The sequence below is a fragment of the Haemorhous mexicanus genome, chromosome 16 (genome assembly GCF_027477595.1).
Source record: "Haemorhous mexicanus isolate bHaeMex1 chromosome 16, bHaeMex1.pri, whole genome shotgun sequence".
Lineage (NCBI taxonomy): Eukaryota > Metazoa > Chordata > Aves > Passeriformes > Fringillidae > Haemorhous > Haemorhous mexicanus.
In genome coordinates, this window is record NC_082356.1 from 1,816,588 (window position 1) to 1,834,830 (window position 18,243).

Here is an 18,243-nt window from a genome sequence, read left to right on the forward strand (position 1 = left end):
TTGCTCAGCCCCAGAGACACCTTGGCCTTGTTTGTCCCCAGCTGTCATCACTGCCTCCAGTGTTCTGCTGTACCTGGAACCTGGGGACGCTTTCTCAGTCATGTCCCTCAGTGGGACCCATTAAAACTTCAAGAAACTTCAGAGTTTCAATTTAACTTTGAGTTGTTGAGTAGCTTTTTGAACACTCTCTCAGGGACTGAGTCTGTTGTAAACAACACCAAAGCCATGAGAGGGTCATTAAAGTTTTCTTAGTCCAGTGATGGAGAAAGATTTTGCATTCTAAAATCCAGGGCACTCCTTGGGGAGAAAATGTTCTCTGGGCCCCAACTCTTCCTTGTGGTTGTTGCTGAAGGACCCGAAATGGTGGCCCTGCAGCCAAGAGTGGTGTGGCACTGGCACCGAGCAGCTCCAGCACCCCGAGTTCTTCTGACATTGGCAGGGATGGAAAAGCACAGAAATCCTCTCACACTGGGGCCTCTAGAACTAGAACAGGGTTTGGTTTCTCCTGAAGGGAAATCTCAGGGAATCCTGTCCAAGTGATTCTTGTATTCCTGTGTTTTCTTTAACTGTCCCTTCACTGACAGTGACAGTCAGAGCCCAGGGAAAGAGTTCTGGCCACCCCACAGGGTGGGCCCTCCAAGGGAACCCCATCCCTCCCAACTCCAGCTGAGAACATCCCCAGCAATTGGTGACATGCACTGCTTTGGCTACCCTGATCTTCACATTTTCATAACTAATCATTACATTTTGATCACTCACCCCTTGGTGAAACACTAGAGGTGTTTGTGCAGACAAAGATTCTGGCTGACCATCAAGGTACAACTTACAGACATCAGCAGCACTTTAGTGACACAGTTCTTCATTCTTTTTTCTCAGTCTCATTCGAGTTGGGAACAAGAATTCTGTTGTCCATGGAGCTGGTGTCTTTTTAATTCCAGAATAATGCCCTGAGGCCCTTTGCTGTTCAGCTTTACCATCTTGTCTGTGCCTAACAAGGCTTGGGGGGGCCCTTTCCCCTCTGGCTGGAAGGGGGCCGGGTCCCAGTCCCTGAGGGGCACCCAGGCTCCTGGATGGAATTCCTCTGGAAGTCCCTCAGGGTCACAGCAGCCTGCACATGGAGCCCCGTGGATCAGAGCATTTTCCAAAGGGGCCCTTGGGGCAAACAGGGAGATTTGCTCTGGCAGGATGTGTAAAACAATATCCTGTCAGATCTGCTGGGTCTCACACAGAACACTTGGCTGCAGGGACACATTCCCATTGCTCCTGCCCAGGTTTCAGGACTCAGAGTTGTCTTTCCTAGGAGCTGTTCCTTCAGCTGCCTTGGGAGGGCCTTTTGGCCTCCACACCCACACTCTGGATCCATTATTAGGGCTGCTGGATCCAAACCCTTTATCTCCACAAATGGTGGTGATTGGAGGTGGAGCTCCTTTTTGCACAACCTTTCTTAAAATTGCAATTTCAATAATTGTGCTACCGTGTCACGGGGTTGAATAATCCAAACTTGTTCACTATTGTTTAACAGAATGACTGCAATTTCTCCTTGATATTCTGCATCAATTCCTCCTGCCATGACATGAACACTTTGCAAGGCCAAGCTCCAAGCGAGCAGTGACCAAAGCAAAGTGTCCTGGAGGAATCTCAATTCCTGTTTCAGTATTGATAGCTCTCATTTGCTTTGAGTTTATCCCAATTAATTCCAGTGCATGAAGGCCCAGTCCTGCAGCCTCTGGGCTGGCCCTGCCAGGGGCCATCCCAGCCAGAACAATCTCCCAGGCAGTCCAAGTCTCACTGTCCATGGCTGTATTTGCAAATTGGGTGCAGCCCTGCACAGCCAGGGGGTTTCCATTTCCCCAGTGGACCATTGTTAAGGGCATGGAGCACATCTGGGAGATGAGTTCTCCATGGGCACAGGTTCCCATCTCCTCATTCTTTCAACTGCTCTTTTCACAACCCCTTCACCCGTTCAACCAGTCCTGCAGCTTGTGGATGGTCTGGTACATGAAAAACCCTGCAGGCTTAACCACTGTATTTTTCACAGGAACAGACAAAGCACTCTGCATCACAGTGTCAGCAAACCCTGTAAAAATAGCCAATTTCATCCCTTCCTCCTTTTTTCATTGAATACAATCTCACAAAGTCAGTTGGCCACTGACATTAGGGTCCTGGCCAATCCTGTTCCGTAGGGTATTTAGTGTTACATCCCTGAGCAGCCAAAGCTACCAAATTAGTAATGTCAGCACTATTTCACATCATTATTATTTTATATGTAGATATACATATTGGTATAGATATAGATAGATATAGACATACATATAAAAATATAAAAATGTATATAAAGGTCCTATTATACTATAAATACATATATCATTAATTATTATATTAATATTTCACTTGCACAAATGCATCTGATCTCAAGATTAAAACCTTCTTTTCTTGCTCCATGTGGGAGCATTCCAGCAATAATTGTTCCTTCTGAAGGTGCTGTTTCCAATGTACTCTTAACAAATCCATCTTTGTCTGCCCAAACCCACAAGTTCTCTTCCTTTTTCCTATAAGTAATTTTTGGATGCAGTTGAAGACATCCAGGGGTGCAGCTTCTTTTCACCGACTGCCCCACTGCTCACACGGTGCTCCAACCTCAGCCCACTCCAGAGCCAGGTAACTCCAGGAAGGACTTCCCATCTGGGAATTTCTGATGGGACTGATTCCTCACATTTACATTGAACAAGTGACATTTTGTTGTCATCTGGCCAGACTGTGCCAGTTTTGTTTTACCAGTGGGCAGGGTCAGCACCAAGGACACAGACTCCAGCTGAAGGAATCAGTGTCATTTCCTGCAGCTCAAAGCAGCAAAGAATCACAAAAGGAGCAGCTCAGCAATGCACCCAATCACCCCCACCAAAGATTGCCTGCAGTGATTAACAAAGATCCAGCAGCATTTCCCCTCAGCCTTTTCCATCCCCCAGATCCACACAGCAGCTGGGGGAAGCTGTCACAGCCCAGGGCTGCAGAGCCACTCCTGGGCACTGGGAATTCCTGCAGGTGCCTCCAGCAACAGGTGAGGCTCCAACCCCGCTGGGAGAGGGCACAGCTCTGACAGTGCTGGATGAACAAACTGACAGCACTTCCAGTGCAGGAACATCTGGTTTCATGCTCCTCTTGGCTCCCTCCCAAAGCCTGGCCAGGGCCCCAGGAGGAACCAGAGGAGGTGACTTTGATCCTTCAGCCCCAAACAAGGCCAGATGTCAAATTTCATGGCCTTGTCTGGCTTCTAAACACAGAAAGGTCAATGCATGTTTCACTGAGGAGTGCCTACATCTATCACAGTGCTAATGACCATGCATATTTCATTAGGGAGCAGATACAAAGATAACCTTTGGGTGGAAGGTTCATCCAGAGGCACCTTTGGCTCAGGGCCTGCTGTCCAGGCCTTGGCACTTCAGGGACGTGGTTTAGTGCTGGGCTTGGCACTGCTGGGTGACCGGCTGCACTGGTGAGCTCAGAGGTCTTTTCCAACTGAAAGGATTCTGGGATTCCATGATTATATCCGCTGCATTCAGCTGGGTCTATTTTAGCAGCATGACTTTGCTCAGAAAGTTCCCTCTTGCCCAGCTCCTATGGCCTGAGGCTTCAGCTCCTTCAGCTCCTGGTGCTGAGCTGCTCATGCTGAACGAGACGACTCGGAGGGACGAACACAGTCCATCCAATTCCTTCTGGGACACAGAGAGGGGAGGCTGTGGAAACAGGAGCATTGTTTGCTGTGGCCTCCCCTCTGCCCTTCACGCCTTTCAGCGCTCTGAACCAGCCAAGAGCTTTCTCCAGGAGTGCAATGGAGCAGCTGTTCCTGCTCCCGGGTCTGGCTCTCTCCAGTCTCTGACCTTGCCTGGTTCTGTCCCTCTTGCTGTGCCCTCTGTTCCCCCAGGGCTCGCTGGCTGCTGCCCAGGACTGTGGGACTGGCACAGATCCAGTGCTGGAGACCCTCCTCTCTGTGCCTTTGGAGCTGCCTGGGCACAGCAGCCCTTTCCATCTGGAAGCTCCCCATGGACAGGGAGTCCCCAGCTGCGTTCCCTGCACAACCTCCAGGAGCCCAGGGCTGCCATCTCAAGTCCCTGCTGGCACTGGGGGCTCCCAGGTGCCTCAGGCTGCTGTGACACTGCTGCACATGGGAGGGAAGAGGGGCAGGGGCTGTGCTGAAAGTCAGCTCCATGTGCTGCTGCTGCTGCTGTGGGGTCATTTGTGCAGCCCTGGCCCAGAGTCAGGGATCAGATCCAGGCCCTGCTGCTGCTCCCTCAGGATCAGCCCCAGTTTGGCTGTTGCTGTCAGGGCCAGCAGAAGCCCTGGCTGGAGCTGCAGGTGCTGACAGTGCCCCAAGCCCCGGGGCTGGAGGGGTCCCTGGGCTGGGGCTGGCAGGGAGCTGCCCCTTGTTCTCCCTCTGCCCCAAGCAAAGCTGGGCCAGGCACAAGTGGGGCAGCACAGCCAGCAGGGAGACTGCCAGTCTCTTCCAGCCCTGTCTGCTCAGAGTTTAGGCCTTGGAGCCTCAGGTGGCCAAAGGCAGCTGCTGCTGGTCCCTCTGGGTGTGCCCGTGTTCAGCAGTGCTGCTCCATCAGTCTGTGCCCAGCAACGGGGAAAAGCCTCAGCCCTGCAGGGCCAGGAGCTGCTGGGCTCTGCCTGAGCAGCTCAGCCAGCAGGAAGGGAGCTGCTCCACACTGGAACCAGGAGCAAAGGACATTTCTTTTGAAGGCCACGTTTTCTATTTAAAGAGAAAAAAAAAAAAAGAAAAAAAAAAGATAAATTCTAAAAGATAAGAATAAAATCCAAGTGTTAGTGAAAAAACATAACAGAATGTTAGTGAAAAAAACAAAACATAAATGCCAAGTTACATTCTTTGCATTAAGAGATAAATTATCTACTTAAAAATAGAGCTCAGTTATTTACATTGTAAATGGGCTGATGGCATGGATCCATCTTACAGACCTCAGCAGCCTTTTTTAAAATTGTGGGCTTTGTTTCCAACGTGTTTTTTTGAAATTATGGTTAAAGCAAAAAAAAACCCCAAAAATTGCTTTGTGCCCTTCCAGCTCCAAGCAGGACTGGGAATGGAAACTCTGTCAATCCTCAAATCCTTTAGAAGATGACCTTCCTCTTCACCCTGTGAATGAACTGCACATTCCCTTTGAAACTGTCAGGGATTTCTTAGAGACACCAAGTCCCACTTACAGCTTTTTGCTCTGATTGGGAAGTGCAGTAGGGCAATTCTCCATCCCTCAGCTCCAGCCTGCACTGCCTCAGGAACACGGCCCACTCGCCAGCCTTGGCCCACTCGTGGCACTGCTAGAGGAGGAAGAAAGTGCAATTGCACAATTCCAGCCAATAAAGAAGGAAGAATGGGACAGACAAAAACACCCTGTGCAGATCCAGGCGTTTAGATGGGACTGTGGAGAGTCTGGGTCCTTGCCAATTGGATGTGTGTCCCCAGCTGCAATCTCTGGGCCTGCAGGAGAGTCTCACTCACCTGCCAAAGCAGAAAGCTCAGGCGTTGTGCTCAGAATGGGCTCGTCTGATGCAAAGCTGTCAGAGCAATGTGAGGGCAGAGCCAGCCCAGCTGGGCCCAGGGCTGAGCCCAGCAGAGCCCTGGCAGAGCCCAGAGCAGCCTCAGCACCCGCAGAGTCTGGCTGCAAGGAGAGAAAGCAGAAACTGCCCGTCAGCTGAGGGCTCCTGTCCCCTTGTGCCAAGGCCTGCGGTGCCCAGGCCATGCTGGCTGTGCCCAGAGCTGTGCCCAGAGCTGCCCATCACTGCTGCCTTTGGAACAGAGCAGGAGGGCAGGACATGTGCCCAGCCTGCAACCAGCCAGGGCACATCCAGCCCTCAGCAGCTGCCCAGAGCAGGATGCTCCTGTGCTCGCTGCCATCTCCCAGAAGCTCTGATCCCACCCTGCCAAGCAGACAGGGACCCACCTCACGCCATCCACGGCTGGAAGAAAAGCTGCTCCCAAACCATGTCCTCAGCCTTCTCCAAGGGCACGGCCCATCCACGCCACAGCTGCTCCCAAGCACTTCCCCATCCACGTTGGACCACCCAGTATGCTTGCTCTGGAAAAACAAACAACACATTATTGAAAAAAGATTGGAGACAAAAAGGGAAAACAAGAAAAAAGGGAAAAACTCTTATCTCTGTCAGGGCCTTGAGGAAGGCCCAACCCCTACAACGCTAGGGAAAAACCCAGCCTTGGGGAGGGAAGCCCAAACTTTCTCCCTTCCCCCCTGCACTGCCCCCCACAATAACGCTGATCCCAAAGCAAACAAGGGCAGTGGAGCAGCCCAAGCCCTTCCTTGCCTGCACAGCAAAGCAGCTGGGCACAGGTTCTGGAGTCCCACCTCTGCTCCCACCATGGGGTTTGTTTGTGTCGGGCTGGCTGCCCCAGCCCCAGCCTGGGGCACGGTGGGGGCTGGGGGCTGTTGGCAGGGCCAGGAGCCCACTGCCATTTCGTACCCAGCCCAGCCCATCCCCCCAGCCCTGCCAAAAAGCAGCTGGGCAGGTGACTGAAGAATGAGTTGCATCTGCCCCAGCAAAGGGGGAACCTTTGCTTCCCTGCCAGGCTGGGCAATGCCCAAATCTGGGAGCATCCCCCTGGGTGTGGACTCATCTGTAAATTTGCTGTGGAGCCTGGCTTTGGAGAAGGTGCCACAATCAAAGTCCATCACCTTCAACCACCGGTGGTCAGGCTGAGGAAGAGCTTGTCATCCTTGATGTCATCCTCGCTGTTTCCAGCAGCAGCAGCAGCAACATCCCCACCTGGTACAGCTTCTCCAGGGGCTCCTTCTCCTTCCCTGCAGTGAGACCAGGCTCTCAGGGCTCTGCCCAGGGCCCCAGCTGTCAGGGAACCAGGACAAGCAAAACCAGCCTGGATGGCGGCCACCAGTGCTGGGCAGAGCAGCTCAGCTCCAGCACAAGGGCTGCGCGTTCCCATCCCATGACACCTGGGCAGTGACACAGGCAGCACAAAAAGGTCTGGGTTCCTTTGCTTCTGATTGCCAAGGTGTGTGTGGAGCTGGAACTTACCAGGGCCCGGGATCAAAGTGTGCCTGGGACTCTCTCCCTTCTTCTAGGGCAGATGAATATCCTGCACCCAAGGATCACAGAACAGGTCTTCTAATGTGGGTCTGTCCAAGAAGTGCACGGCTAAACACCACCTGATCAGATCTTTGCACTCTGGGGAGAGAAAGCAGAAACTGCCGCTCAGCTAGAGAAGGCTCCTGTCTGCTTTGCCCCACTATTCCCATGCCCAGGCCATTCTGGATGCGCTCAGAGCTGGGCCTCAACTTTCCCATCAATTCCCTGTTCTGGAGGAGAGCAGGACACGTGTCACCTCCTCAGCAGCTGCCAGAGCAGGATGCTCACGAGCCCGCTGCTGTCTCCCAGCACTGGTATTCCCCCGTGCCCAGAGATGAGGATCCACCTTGAGAGAGCCCTTGTGGCAGCGAGAGCTGGCCCCAGCAGATGTTCCAGCCCGTCCTGAAAGGGTGCTCCCCACAGACCATCTGGTGCAGCAGGATGCCCAGGGACCAGATCGTTGCTGCCTTGCCATGGTACCAGCCATAGTGGTTCCATTCCGGGGGGCTGTATGACCGTGTTCCTATGGAATACAGATGGAGTTCAGCAGGGGGATGCTGCTGCTCCCACAGCCTGGCCCCAGCATCCCTGAGCATGCGGGGGCTGCATCAGTGGCACACAGGGTGACCACTGCCCTCTCGCCAGCACCTGGGACTTGTGCACAAACTCAGGGCTGCAAAAGAAGCCACTGGTGTTGGAAGAGGGCAGCCCTGGCTAGGCCTGACCATGACATGCAAAGGGAAAACCCCTCCGTGCTGGGGAAAAAACATTCCCTTATCCTCCCTGCTTGCATTGCCCCTAAAATATTATGAAGCCAAGGCAAACAGGGCGAGTGCAGCAGTCTAAGCCCTTCCTCTCGCCTGCACAACAAACTGGCTGGGGCACAGGTTCTGGCCACCCCTCTCTGCTACCCCCACCCACGGGGGTTTTTGTCGGGCTGGCTGCCCCAGCCCAGACCCCGTCCTGGGCAGAGTGGTGGGCAAAGGCTGCCAGCAGGGCTGGAAGATGGCTCCCCACCCAGCCCCCCTCCGAAGCAACTCAGCTGAACACTCCGTCCCCTGACTGGCAGCAAAAGGGAGAATCCCCGCTGCCACAGCCAGCTTGGCCTGGGAGATGCTGGGCCATGAGATGCCAGCACCAGGAGCACACCCCTGTGGAGGCTCACCTGCAAAGTGCGTGTAGCCTGTGTCTTGCAGGTAGGTGCCACAGCCAAAGTCAATCAGTTTGGCCTGCCCGGTGGCCAGGTCAACCAGGATGTTCTCTGGTTTGATGTCCCTGTGCAGGACCCCGCAGCTGGTGCAGTGCTGCACGGCCTCCAGCACCTGGCGGAACAGCTCCCGCGCCACCTCCTCAGACAGGAACCGCCGTGCCCGAATGAAATGCCGCAGGTCCTGACACCGCTGTGGCCGCTCCAGCACCATCACAATTTTGTTGGGGAGCTCAAGCCACTCCAGCAGCTGCACCACACCGGGGAAGCCAGTGGACACCTTGTCCAGCAGCACGATCTCCAGCGGTGCTCTAGTGCCGTCAGGCTGCGGGAGGAGCACACTGCCGTCAGTGGGAGCCGATGCCGTGCCAGGCCTGGGGAAGCCCTCACCCAGCCCAGGATGCTCTGCGCCCTGCGCTGGCCCCACGCCCGCTCTCCCTCGAGCCGTCCTGGCAGCTTCCACCCTGCCGGACCTCGGCTCATCCCCGCCCGGCAGCCCCGGCTTCTGCCGCTGGCGCCGCTCACTCACCAGCTCGCCCCAGTGCCGGACGCGCTCCCGTGGCACCCTTTTGATGGCCACCTGCAAGCCAAGGGGAAGAGCGGGCTGAGCTCGCCGCCCGCCCTGCCCAGGCACAGCCCCATCCTCCTCCTCCTCCGCCCCCTCCTCCTGCGCCCGCCGCCGGCCCCGCCGCTCACCGGGGCGCCGTCCGAGAGCCGCGTGGCCGCGAAGACGCTGCCGAAGCCGCCGCGCCCCAGCAGCGAGCCCAGCCGGTACCGCTCCTGCAGGGCCTCCTGCGCCTTCCCTGCGGGCGGGACGCGGCTGTCAGCGCTCGGCCCGGGGCCAGCAACGGCCACCGAGCGCCCCTCACCCGCCCCGGGCCGGCCATCCCCGGGCGTTCGCTCTTGGGAACGCCACACGGGAGGCTCGGGGCCGGCGGCCGCGCTGCCGAGCGGCGGAGCTCGGGCCGGGCAAGCGGCAGCGGAGGCGGCGGGAGCGGCCGCGCCGCTTGTGTCCTCCGCGGGCCCCGGGAGGGGTCGGGGTCGGGGATGGGTCCGGGGCCGGGCTCGGGCCAGGCGGAGACAAAGGGAGGCGATGCCGCCCGAGCCCCAGGCACTGATGCCCGCCCAGCAGCGCCACCGCCAGTACGGCCAGAGCCGGGCGGAGGCGAGACTGCGGCGGGACGCCCGCGGACGGGGACGGGGACGGGGACGGGGACGGGGACGGGGACGGGGACGGGGACGGGGACGGGGCAGCCCCGCCCGGGGCCGGGGGCGGGCCGGGGGCATGGCCGGGCCCGGCAAGGGGAGGGAGGGAGGCGGGGGGAGGAGAGGAACGCCGGGAAACGGGCCCCGAGAGAAGAGTGCCCGAGAGCGGGAAAGCGAGAGAAAGAAAAAGAGAAAGAAAAAGAGAAAAAAAGTGTAGAGGCTTCTCTGTTTTTTTGCTGCCGCTGCTAGTGCCGCCGCTGTCGCTGCCGCCGCTGCAACTGAAGCCCCGGGGCCGTTCGTCCCCGTGTCCGTTCCCCGCTCGCCCCACGAGCCCCGCGGCCGAGCCCCGCGCGCCCCGGGGACAGCCCCTTCGTCTGTCCGAACACGGGAACTTTGCAGTGTTGAGCCCAGATGCAGAGCCCTGACTCCTGCACGCTGGCAGAGCAATCCCCTCGCTTGCTGCTGTGCATTGTCCTTGCTGAGGGTCAAACACTGTCGGGACACCTTCCCTTGGTGTAGGATTCTTACCTGACCCCAGCACTGCACTTCCATCTCCAGTGTTGCTTTCCAGTAAAAACAGGACAAGGAAAAGTGTGTGTGGCTCATGGTATTTTAGAGTGCCTAAAACTTGCTAAGTCACCAGTCTTGTAGGTGAGGTGCATCTACAATTACTGGGATGGAGAAGCAGTGCAACATGGAGAAGGGGAGCATAGAAATAAATACAGGAAAACGTCCTGGATTGTGGCTTCTGTTTTCATGTCACTTCTGGAAAGCTGTTTCAGTTTTCCAGGAATCTTCTCCTGTCTGTTCTTTTCAAGAACCTCTTGTGGAGAACAAGGTTGAACTTCTGCAGCCACCAGCTGCCGCTTCTCTTGGCTTTCCACACTGCACTGTGTGTGCAGCACCAGATCTTGATGTTGCTGGAGCCAGAACCTGGAAATTTCCAAATTTTGTCTTTCTGTGCCAGAAAATCACTGGACTTGAGCTGTGGCAGCACCAGGAAGTTTTCAGATCTGGGCGCTGGCGCTGCCAGCAAACACCAGATCTGGGACGTGTCGTTGCCAGTGGCAGAAATCTGCTGGATTTGGGCTCTGCTGGCATTGGGAAATTTCCAAATCGGGGTACTGGTGCAGCAAACACAAGATGTGGGAGGTCCCAGAGCCAGTTGCAGGAAGTTGCCGGGTTTTGGATTTCTGTACCAGCAAATTGCTGCACTTGGGCTGTGCCAGAATAAGGAAATTTCTAGATCTGGGCACTGGCAGTGCCAGCAAGCATCCCATTCCAGGCTCCAGACTCCAGGAAGGACTGGATCTGGACCCTTTCCTTCCTTCCTTCCTTCCTTCCTGGAGTCCTGCTGGCAGCAAACACCAGATTGGGCAGTGCTGGCAAGGGGAAATTGCCAGGTTTCAGCTTTCTTTGCCAGCAAATTGCTGGACATTGTTGGTGCTAGAACAGGGAAATTTCCAGATCTGGGCACTGGTGGTGCCAGCAAACACCAGTCCAGACCCTTGACCAGTGGTTGCCCTGAGAACCAGCTCTGGCCCTTTACAGAGAGAGACTGCTTTCATCTGGGTGTCTGGAAACAGAACTTTAATGAAGGCAAACACAACAAACAGGACGGCGTGCACAGTACAGAGAGTGAAGCAGAAAAAAGCCTGGGTCCAGGGTCTAGCAGGGATATTTATACATTTATTTATGGGGAGGGGTTAAGGTAGGGTCTGAGGGAAGGATCCAAGAGGAAGGAACGATTAAGAATATTATAATTTTTGCAGTAAAAAGTAACCAATGGTAGCAAAGAGAACTCCGAACTTTCTGGTAACAGTCTGCATAACTGTACAAGAGGAATATGGGCAGGAGCTCCTGCTCAGCATAACTAAAGAGGATTTTCCCACGGCCTTAAGCTGAGGCCTCCTTCTTCTTTTAAACCAGCCCAAACACACACCAGTGTGCCAGGTTTTGGCTTTCTTTGCCAGAAAATTGCTGCATTTGGGTTGTGCTGGCACTGGGAAATTGCCAGATCTGGGCACTGGCAGTGCCAACGCACACCAGATCTGGGTGGGGATTGTGCCCCCACTGGGAAATTGCCAAATGTTACCTTTCTGTGCCAGCAAACTGCTGGAATTACACTGTACAGGCATCTGAAATATTCCTGATTGGGACACTAGCAGTGTCAGCAAACATGAGATCGGGTTGCTGTAGGTACCAGGTATTTGCTTGGTTTTGGCTTTCTGCGCCAGCAAATTGCTGCACTTGGGCTGTGCTGGCACCCAGAAATCTCTGGATCTGGGCACTGGCAGTGCTGGGAAACCCCAGATCTGGGCAGTGGCAGTCCTGGCACCGGGAAATTGCTGTGTTTTATCTTTCTCTTCCAAAAACTTGCTGCACTTGGGCTGTGCTGGAACCAGGAAATGCCCGGATCTGGGCACAGGCAGTGGCAGCCAACAGCAGATCTGGGCCGTGCTGGTGGCTGCACCAGGAAGCTGCAAGGTTTTGGCTTTCTTTGCCAGAAAATTGCTGCATTTGGGTTGTTCCAGCACTGGGAAATTGCCAGATATAGGCACTGGGAGTGCCAACTAACAGCAGATCTGGGCAGTGCCGGTGCTGACACCAGAAAATTGCTGGGTTTTGGCTTTCTGTGCCAGCAACCTGCTGGACTTGGGCTGTGCTGCCACTGGGAAACTGCTGGATCTGAGCACTGGCGGTGCCAGCAAACACCAGATCTGAGCGGTGCCAGACCCAGTAATGCTGGACATGAATTTGTAGAGAATTTTTAAGGTTTGACAGAAGGTTTATATAGTATGTCTACAAGGAGGTTTACAAGAAGGTTTATATAGTACGTACAAGTACCAGGAATTCTGATTCCTGTGCCAGCACATTGCTGCAATTGGGCTGTGCCAGAATAGGGAAATATCCAGATCAGGGAACTGACAGTGCCAGCAAACATCACATTTCAGGAAGGACTGGATCCGGACCCCTTCCTCTTTTCCTTCCTTCCTTCCTCCCTTCCTCCCTCCCACTCTACAGGCTGGGGACAGAGTGGCTGGACAGCAGGTGGTCAGAAAGGGACCTGCAGGGACTGATGGGCAGCAGGCTGGACATGAGGCAGCAGTGTGCCCAGGTGGCCCAGAAGGCCAATGGCTCCTGGCCTGGCTCAGGAATGGTGTGGCCAGCAGGAGCAGGGCAGTGATTCTTCCCCTGTGCTCAGCACTGCTTGGTCAGCGCCTCGAGTGCTGTGTCCAGTTCTGGGCCCCCAATTTAGGAAGGACATGGAGGGGCTGGAGCGTGTCCAGAGAAGGGCAACAAGGCTGGGGAGGGGTCTGGAGCACAAGTCCTGTGAGGAGTGGCTGAGGGAGCTGGGGTTGTTTATCCTGGAGAAGAGGAGGCTCAGGGGAGACAAGGCGGTGTCAGGGCACAGCTTAGGCCTGATGATCTCCATGGCCTGTTCCACCCTTGCTGATTCTGGGATTCTCTGAAACCACCCTTGGAGCAGTTGCAGGATGAGCCCTGGGCCTCCTCTTCAGAAGCTCCAGCAGCCCAGGTCCCTCAGCTTCTCCTGCCAGGCCCAAAGCCCATCCTGTCAGTCCTGCAGAGCCTCTGCAGCTCCTCCTCATTGCCCAGAACAGGGAGCCCCAGAGCCAGACACAGCAGCCCAGATGTGCCCCCCTGGCCTGTGGTGCCTCTGGCAGGGGAGCAGCAGGAGGCACTGCAGGAGCCTGCAGACAATTCCTGCAGCACTTGTGGGATGATCCTGCTCCCCAAGGGACGTTCCCATGGTGCCAAGTCAGGAACTGCAATGGGGAGTGGGGCCAGAGAGGGAAGGGCAAAAAGGGATGGGCTGTTTGCAGGGGAGGGAACAGGGGTGGGCAATGAGAAGAAATTTGTAGCAGGAAGAGTAAGGAAAGCAAAGGTGAAGCCAAGGAAATGCTCAGGGCAGTTTGGGGGTGGCTGCCAGGCAGCCCTGGCTCTGAGCAACAGCGTCTGCAGTGGGACAGGGAACTCCCAGCTGATGGGAACAAACTTTCTGGCTGAGTGCAAAAGCCAGGACAAAGCTGAGGGGTTTCCCTGGTGTCCCCCAGCCCTTCCTGGCCCCAGGGGCTGATGGCATTTGTGCTCCCTCAGGTTCATGTCCCCACACCAACAGCATGGGGGTGCTCCCCCTGCTCTGTGCAATGCAAACAGGGGCTGCTGAGGCAGTGCTGCCGTGTCTGTGCCTGCAAGGATGGGGCATCTGTGTGAGCTGGGGGAGAGGCCAGGGCTGCAGAGCGGGGATGTTGTTGGCAGCTCCATGAGGACGCTCTGGGACGCTGCCCTGGCCTGTCCAGAGCACTGGGGATGGATCAGCCCCTGCTCTGCTGCTCCTTCCCATCTCCCCCAGGGCCCTTGCAGAGCACCAGCCATGCTGTTTGCCCCCAGCCTGCCCACGGCCACCCTGGGGCTGCTCACGGGGCTTTTCTGTGCTGAGCATTGGCCTGGGCATGTTCTTGAGAGAGCCTGGGCAAGGAGCCTGGAGCCCCCAGGGCCTGGCCTGAGGCGTCAGTGCTGCCCCAGCAGTGCCCATGGCCTGTCCCTGCTGCAGCCCTGGCACTGCCACCTCCAGGGCTGTGCCTGGCCCCGAGAGCACTCAGGCCCTACAGCAACACCAGGGCCACCAGGGCAGCGGGGCAGGGCCACGGGAGCAGCACTGGCAACAGCAAGGGCTGCTGCTGCTGGGCACAGCTGCTGTGCCAGCACTGATCTGCCCCCAGCTCTGCACACAGACATTGCTGCTGCAGCTCCAGAGAAGGGAACACAAGGGCATCTCTGCAGAAAACTTTTCTGGGACATCCTTTAGTTCATTTGTAACCACTGAGATTGCAGCCCCTCATTGACACAGCCTGTGGTCACAGGGAACATGGAGAGAAAGAAAATGAGAAATGGCACAAACAATTACATTTATTTTTGGACAATATTGATAAAAGTAATACAACAGAAAAAACCCCAGGACCTAACCAAAGTGAATATCAAATATCACTTTTATTACAAGTGATTTGCAGAAATTCAACAGCAGTTTAATGTCCTTGAAACCATCCAGTTTTTAGTCTCCACACTGCAGCCTTGAGCTCCTGGTTCCTCAGGCTGTAGATGAGGGAGTTCAGGGCTGGAGGCACTACCAAGTACAGAACTGACAGGGCCAGTTCCAAGGATGAGGAGGACATGGAGGGTGGCTTCAGGTGAGCAAATGTGCCAGTGCTGATGTACAGAGAGACCACGGCCAGGTGAGGGAGGCAGGTGGAAAAGGCTTTGTGCCGTCCCTGCTCAGAGAGGATCCTCAGCACAGCCCTGAAGATCTGCACATAGGAGAAAACAATGAACACAAAACAACCAAATGCTAAACAGGCACTAACTGCAATGAGCCCAAGTTCCCTGAGTTTGTAGAAAGTGCAGGAGAGCTTGAGGATGTGTGGAATTTCACAGAAGAACTGGCCCAGGGCATTGCCGTGGCACAGGGGCAGGGGAAATGTATTGGCCGTGTGCATGAGAGCATTGAGAAAGGCACTGGCCCAGGCAGCTGCTGCCATGTGGGCACAAGCTCTGCTGCCCAGGAGGGTCCCGTAGTGCAGGGGTTTGCAGATGGACACGTAGCGGTCGTAGCACATGATGGTCAGGAGAGAAAGCTCTGCTGAGATGAAGAACATAAATAAAAAGAGCTGTGCAGAACATCCTTTGCAGGAGATGTTCCTGGTGTCCCAGAGGGAATTGTGCATGGCTTTGGGCACAGTGGTGCAGATGGAGCCCAGGTCGCTGAGGGCCAGGTTGAGCAGGAAGAAGAACATGGGCGTGTGCAGGTGGTGGCCGCAGGCTACGGCGCTGATGATGAGGCCGTTGCCCAGGAGGGCAGCCAGGGAGATGCCCAGCAAGAGGCAGAAGTGCAGGAGCTGCAGCTGCCGCGTGTCTGCCAAGGCCAGCAGGAGGAAGTGGCTGATGGAGCTGCTGTTGGACATTTACTGTGCCTTGACATGGGGATCTGTAAAAAAAGGAATCATGGAATAGTTGGGCTTGGAGAAGATTTTTAATATCCCAGCAAAACTTTACCCCCACTGCCTGCCCAGGGCTCTGCTACCTGGAGCTGTCCCTGCCAGCAGCTGCTTCCCTGTGCCCAGGGCTGGGCCCTTCAAGAGCTGCCAGGGCCCAGCCCAGCCCTGGGGGCTCAGCTCTGCCCTGCAGACCCCTCTCAGCTCTGGCACAGCCCAAGGGCAGCTCTGGCTCTGCAGGCTCTGATGGCAAAGTCAGATCTATCATGAGGAGGCTGGAAAAGCAACACTGATGCTGCCTCTAAGGGGCCCTGTGCTGATTTCTGTCACTGCCTGGTTTACTCAGATCTGCGATACATTTTTTTTTTCAACCTGAACTGAGAGATAAATATCTTTGGGCAATTTCCCATCCAGGCAACCCAGAGCAGTAGATAAAGAAAGCAGGATTTTCCCTTTTATGCAGCCCCTCCCTTGCTGTGCTCCCTGTATAATCTACATGGAAATGTTCTGCAGTTAAATGCCATGATGGGAGCAGTCCTGACCAATGTAGCATCCTCCCCACAGAAGGAGAAGCCTTACCAGCTGTATCTTCCCAGCCAGATCTTGTCCCCCAGGGCTGGGAGCAGCTCCCGGGCTGGCTGAGAGCTGTCCCTGGCAGGCAGCAGAGTCCCTGCCCCAGCACAGTGCCCTGGGCTGCAGGACCCTGCTCTGCAGGACAGCCCTGGGCACCCCTGGCTGCTCTGCACAAGAGACAATCAGAGAATGTACTCACAGAGTCTGCAGGCATTGGGATGTTCCAGCTTTAGGAGATGGCTTCAGGAGCTGCAGCTGCATTGTCCTGCAGCCAGAGGTTCCTGTGCCAAGGGCTGGCAGTGATTGTGCCCCAGGCACTTCTCAGCACCTTCCCAGTCCTGACTGATTGAAGCTCTCTGTGCCTCTGTGCTGTGCCCGGGGTGGCTGCAGGCAGTGCCCCAGCCCTGCTGGGCTGGGAGAAAAGCTTCTCATCAAGAGAAATGTGCTTTTGAAGCTTTTCTTGGTTACCAGGAGCTGCCTCTGTGCCAGGAGCCCAGCCCAGCTCAGCAGCACAGACACAGCCCAAGGACTTTAATGACCCTCTGGGGCTTTGTGCTCAGGCCCTGAACATCAGTCCCTGAGAGGGAGCTGAAGAAACCTCTCCAGAATTCCAAGTCAGAATCCAACTCCAAAGTTTCTTGGACTTTTAATGGGTCCCACTGAGGGACACAACTGAGAAAGTGTCCCCAGGCCCCAGGCAGAGCAGAGAACTGGAGGCAGTGATGACAGGTGGGGACAAAGAGAAGCCAAATCTTGGTGCCCTGGGGCACAGCAGGGTCTGTGCCACCAAGGGCCGGGAGGAGACACCTTGTCCTGAGGCACTGGGGCCTCCTGGCACAGCCCCAGCCAGGCTGGGCACTGTCAGCCCCTTGTCCTGCCCTCAGCATCCCCCCCTAGCCCACATCCCAGTGGCCTCAAGGATCTGCTGGAAGGAGTCCCTGGGGAGCCTTGCTCAGCAATGGCCCTGGGGCCTCCTGAATGCTCCCAGGGACTGCAGGGTTTTCAAAGGACTTTGGGTTTGGCTTTTGCCTTGGAGTCTCTGAGAGGTGTGAGCAATCATGGCCTCCAATTATCTGCTGTAATTAGTCCCTGGAGAGGCTTTGTCAGTAACAGCACACAATGGGCTCATTAATGCTTCAAGGTACTTCAGTTCTTTTAAGGTACTTGGTGTTTCCGTTTTGATACAGTCTCTGGGAGAGGTTTGTGCCATCATGGCCCCAATTATCTGCTTTAATGAGTCCCTGGAGAGCTTTGTACTGACACTCAGTGGGGCTCATTAATACTTTGAGATACTCAGGATGTTTAAGGTAATTTGGAATTTCCTTTCCTCACTGAGTCTCTGAGAGGTTTATCTGACATCCTGGCCTCCAATTTTTTCCTCCAAGGAGTCCATGAGGAGCCTGTGTTGGGGATGGACCTCAATGGGACCCATTCATGCTTTGAGACACTTTGGGGTTTTCCTCTTACTTAGACTCCTGGAAAGGTTTGTGCAATCTCCTCCCAGGCCCTGATGTACCAGGGCTCAGCTCGAAATACACCACAGGGCTCATTAGGATCAAACAAGTCCTGACAAACCATGGCTCTGCCTTCATTTCCCTCTGCTCTCGTGCAGTTCATCAGGGAGGTTTCTGTAGTGGTTTTGGTTCACCAATTTGAGGTTTCTTGGTCAGTGCATCAATTAGTGTGGTTGGTTCAGTGTTGGCTAATTACCAGTGCACTCACTGGAATATACTTGCTCATTTCCTGTTGTGAGATAGGAGTAGGAGTAAGGCAAAGTAGGCTCAAAACTTTAAAAGGGTATAAAGAAAATGGTATTAGCAGTAGCTAAAAGAAAGAGCAATAAGAATCAGAACAAAACTTTCAGAACACTTCTCCTCTCCCTACAACCTTTTCTTTCTTACTGACAATGTAAGGAGACAAAACCTAAAATTTTCAGTCAGTTTACCACCTCTACAATATGGTTTTTTTCAGTTCACTTAAGGAGAGAAGTTCCTCTTGTTAATGTTGGGGAGATTTCTCCACAAGAAAACTGTTCTCTCATGGCTTTTAATTTCCACGAATAGCGGCCACCTGGAAAAATTTGTGAAGTTCCTCCCATTTTTCACAGCTTTTCCCACAGCTGTGTTTATGTGCCAT

General features: G+C 55.0%; 2 protein-coding genes across 2 annotated transcripts in view; both read right to left on the reverse strand.

Annotated features, from left to right (window-relative positions):
* The window catches only part of LOC132334539 (olfactory receptor 14J1-like), a 41,816-nt gene extending 26,647 nt beyond the window's left edge, over positions 1-15,169 (reverse strand). Inside the window, exon 1 of the mRNA XM_059860645.1 lies at positions 14,609-15,169. Coding sequence (XP_059716628.1) covers positions 14,609-15,159 — 551 coding nt within the window. The 5' untranslated portion in view covers positions 15,160-15,169. The remainder of the gene's footprint in view (positions 1-14,608) is intronic.
* On the reverse strand, positions 6,704-9,993 carry LOC132334503 (serine/threonine-protein kinase pim-1-like). The gene is made up of 7 exons (XM_059860617.1): positions 9,852-9,993; positions 9,014-9,120; positions 8,847-8,897; positions 8,276-8,642; positions 7,490-7,633; positions 7,060-7,120; positions 6,704-6,758 (listed from the first exon to the last, which is right to left on the reverse strand). The coding sequence occupies exons 1-7, from the start codon at positions 9,991-9,993 to the stop codon at positions 6,704-6,706; spliced, it is 927 nt and encodes a 308-aa protein (XP_059716600.1).
* Positions 15,170-18,243: the final 3,074 nt, after the last annotated feature.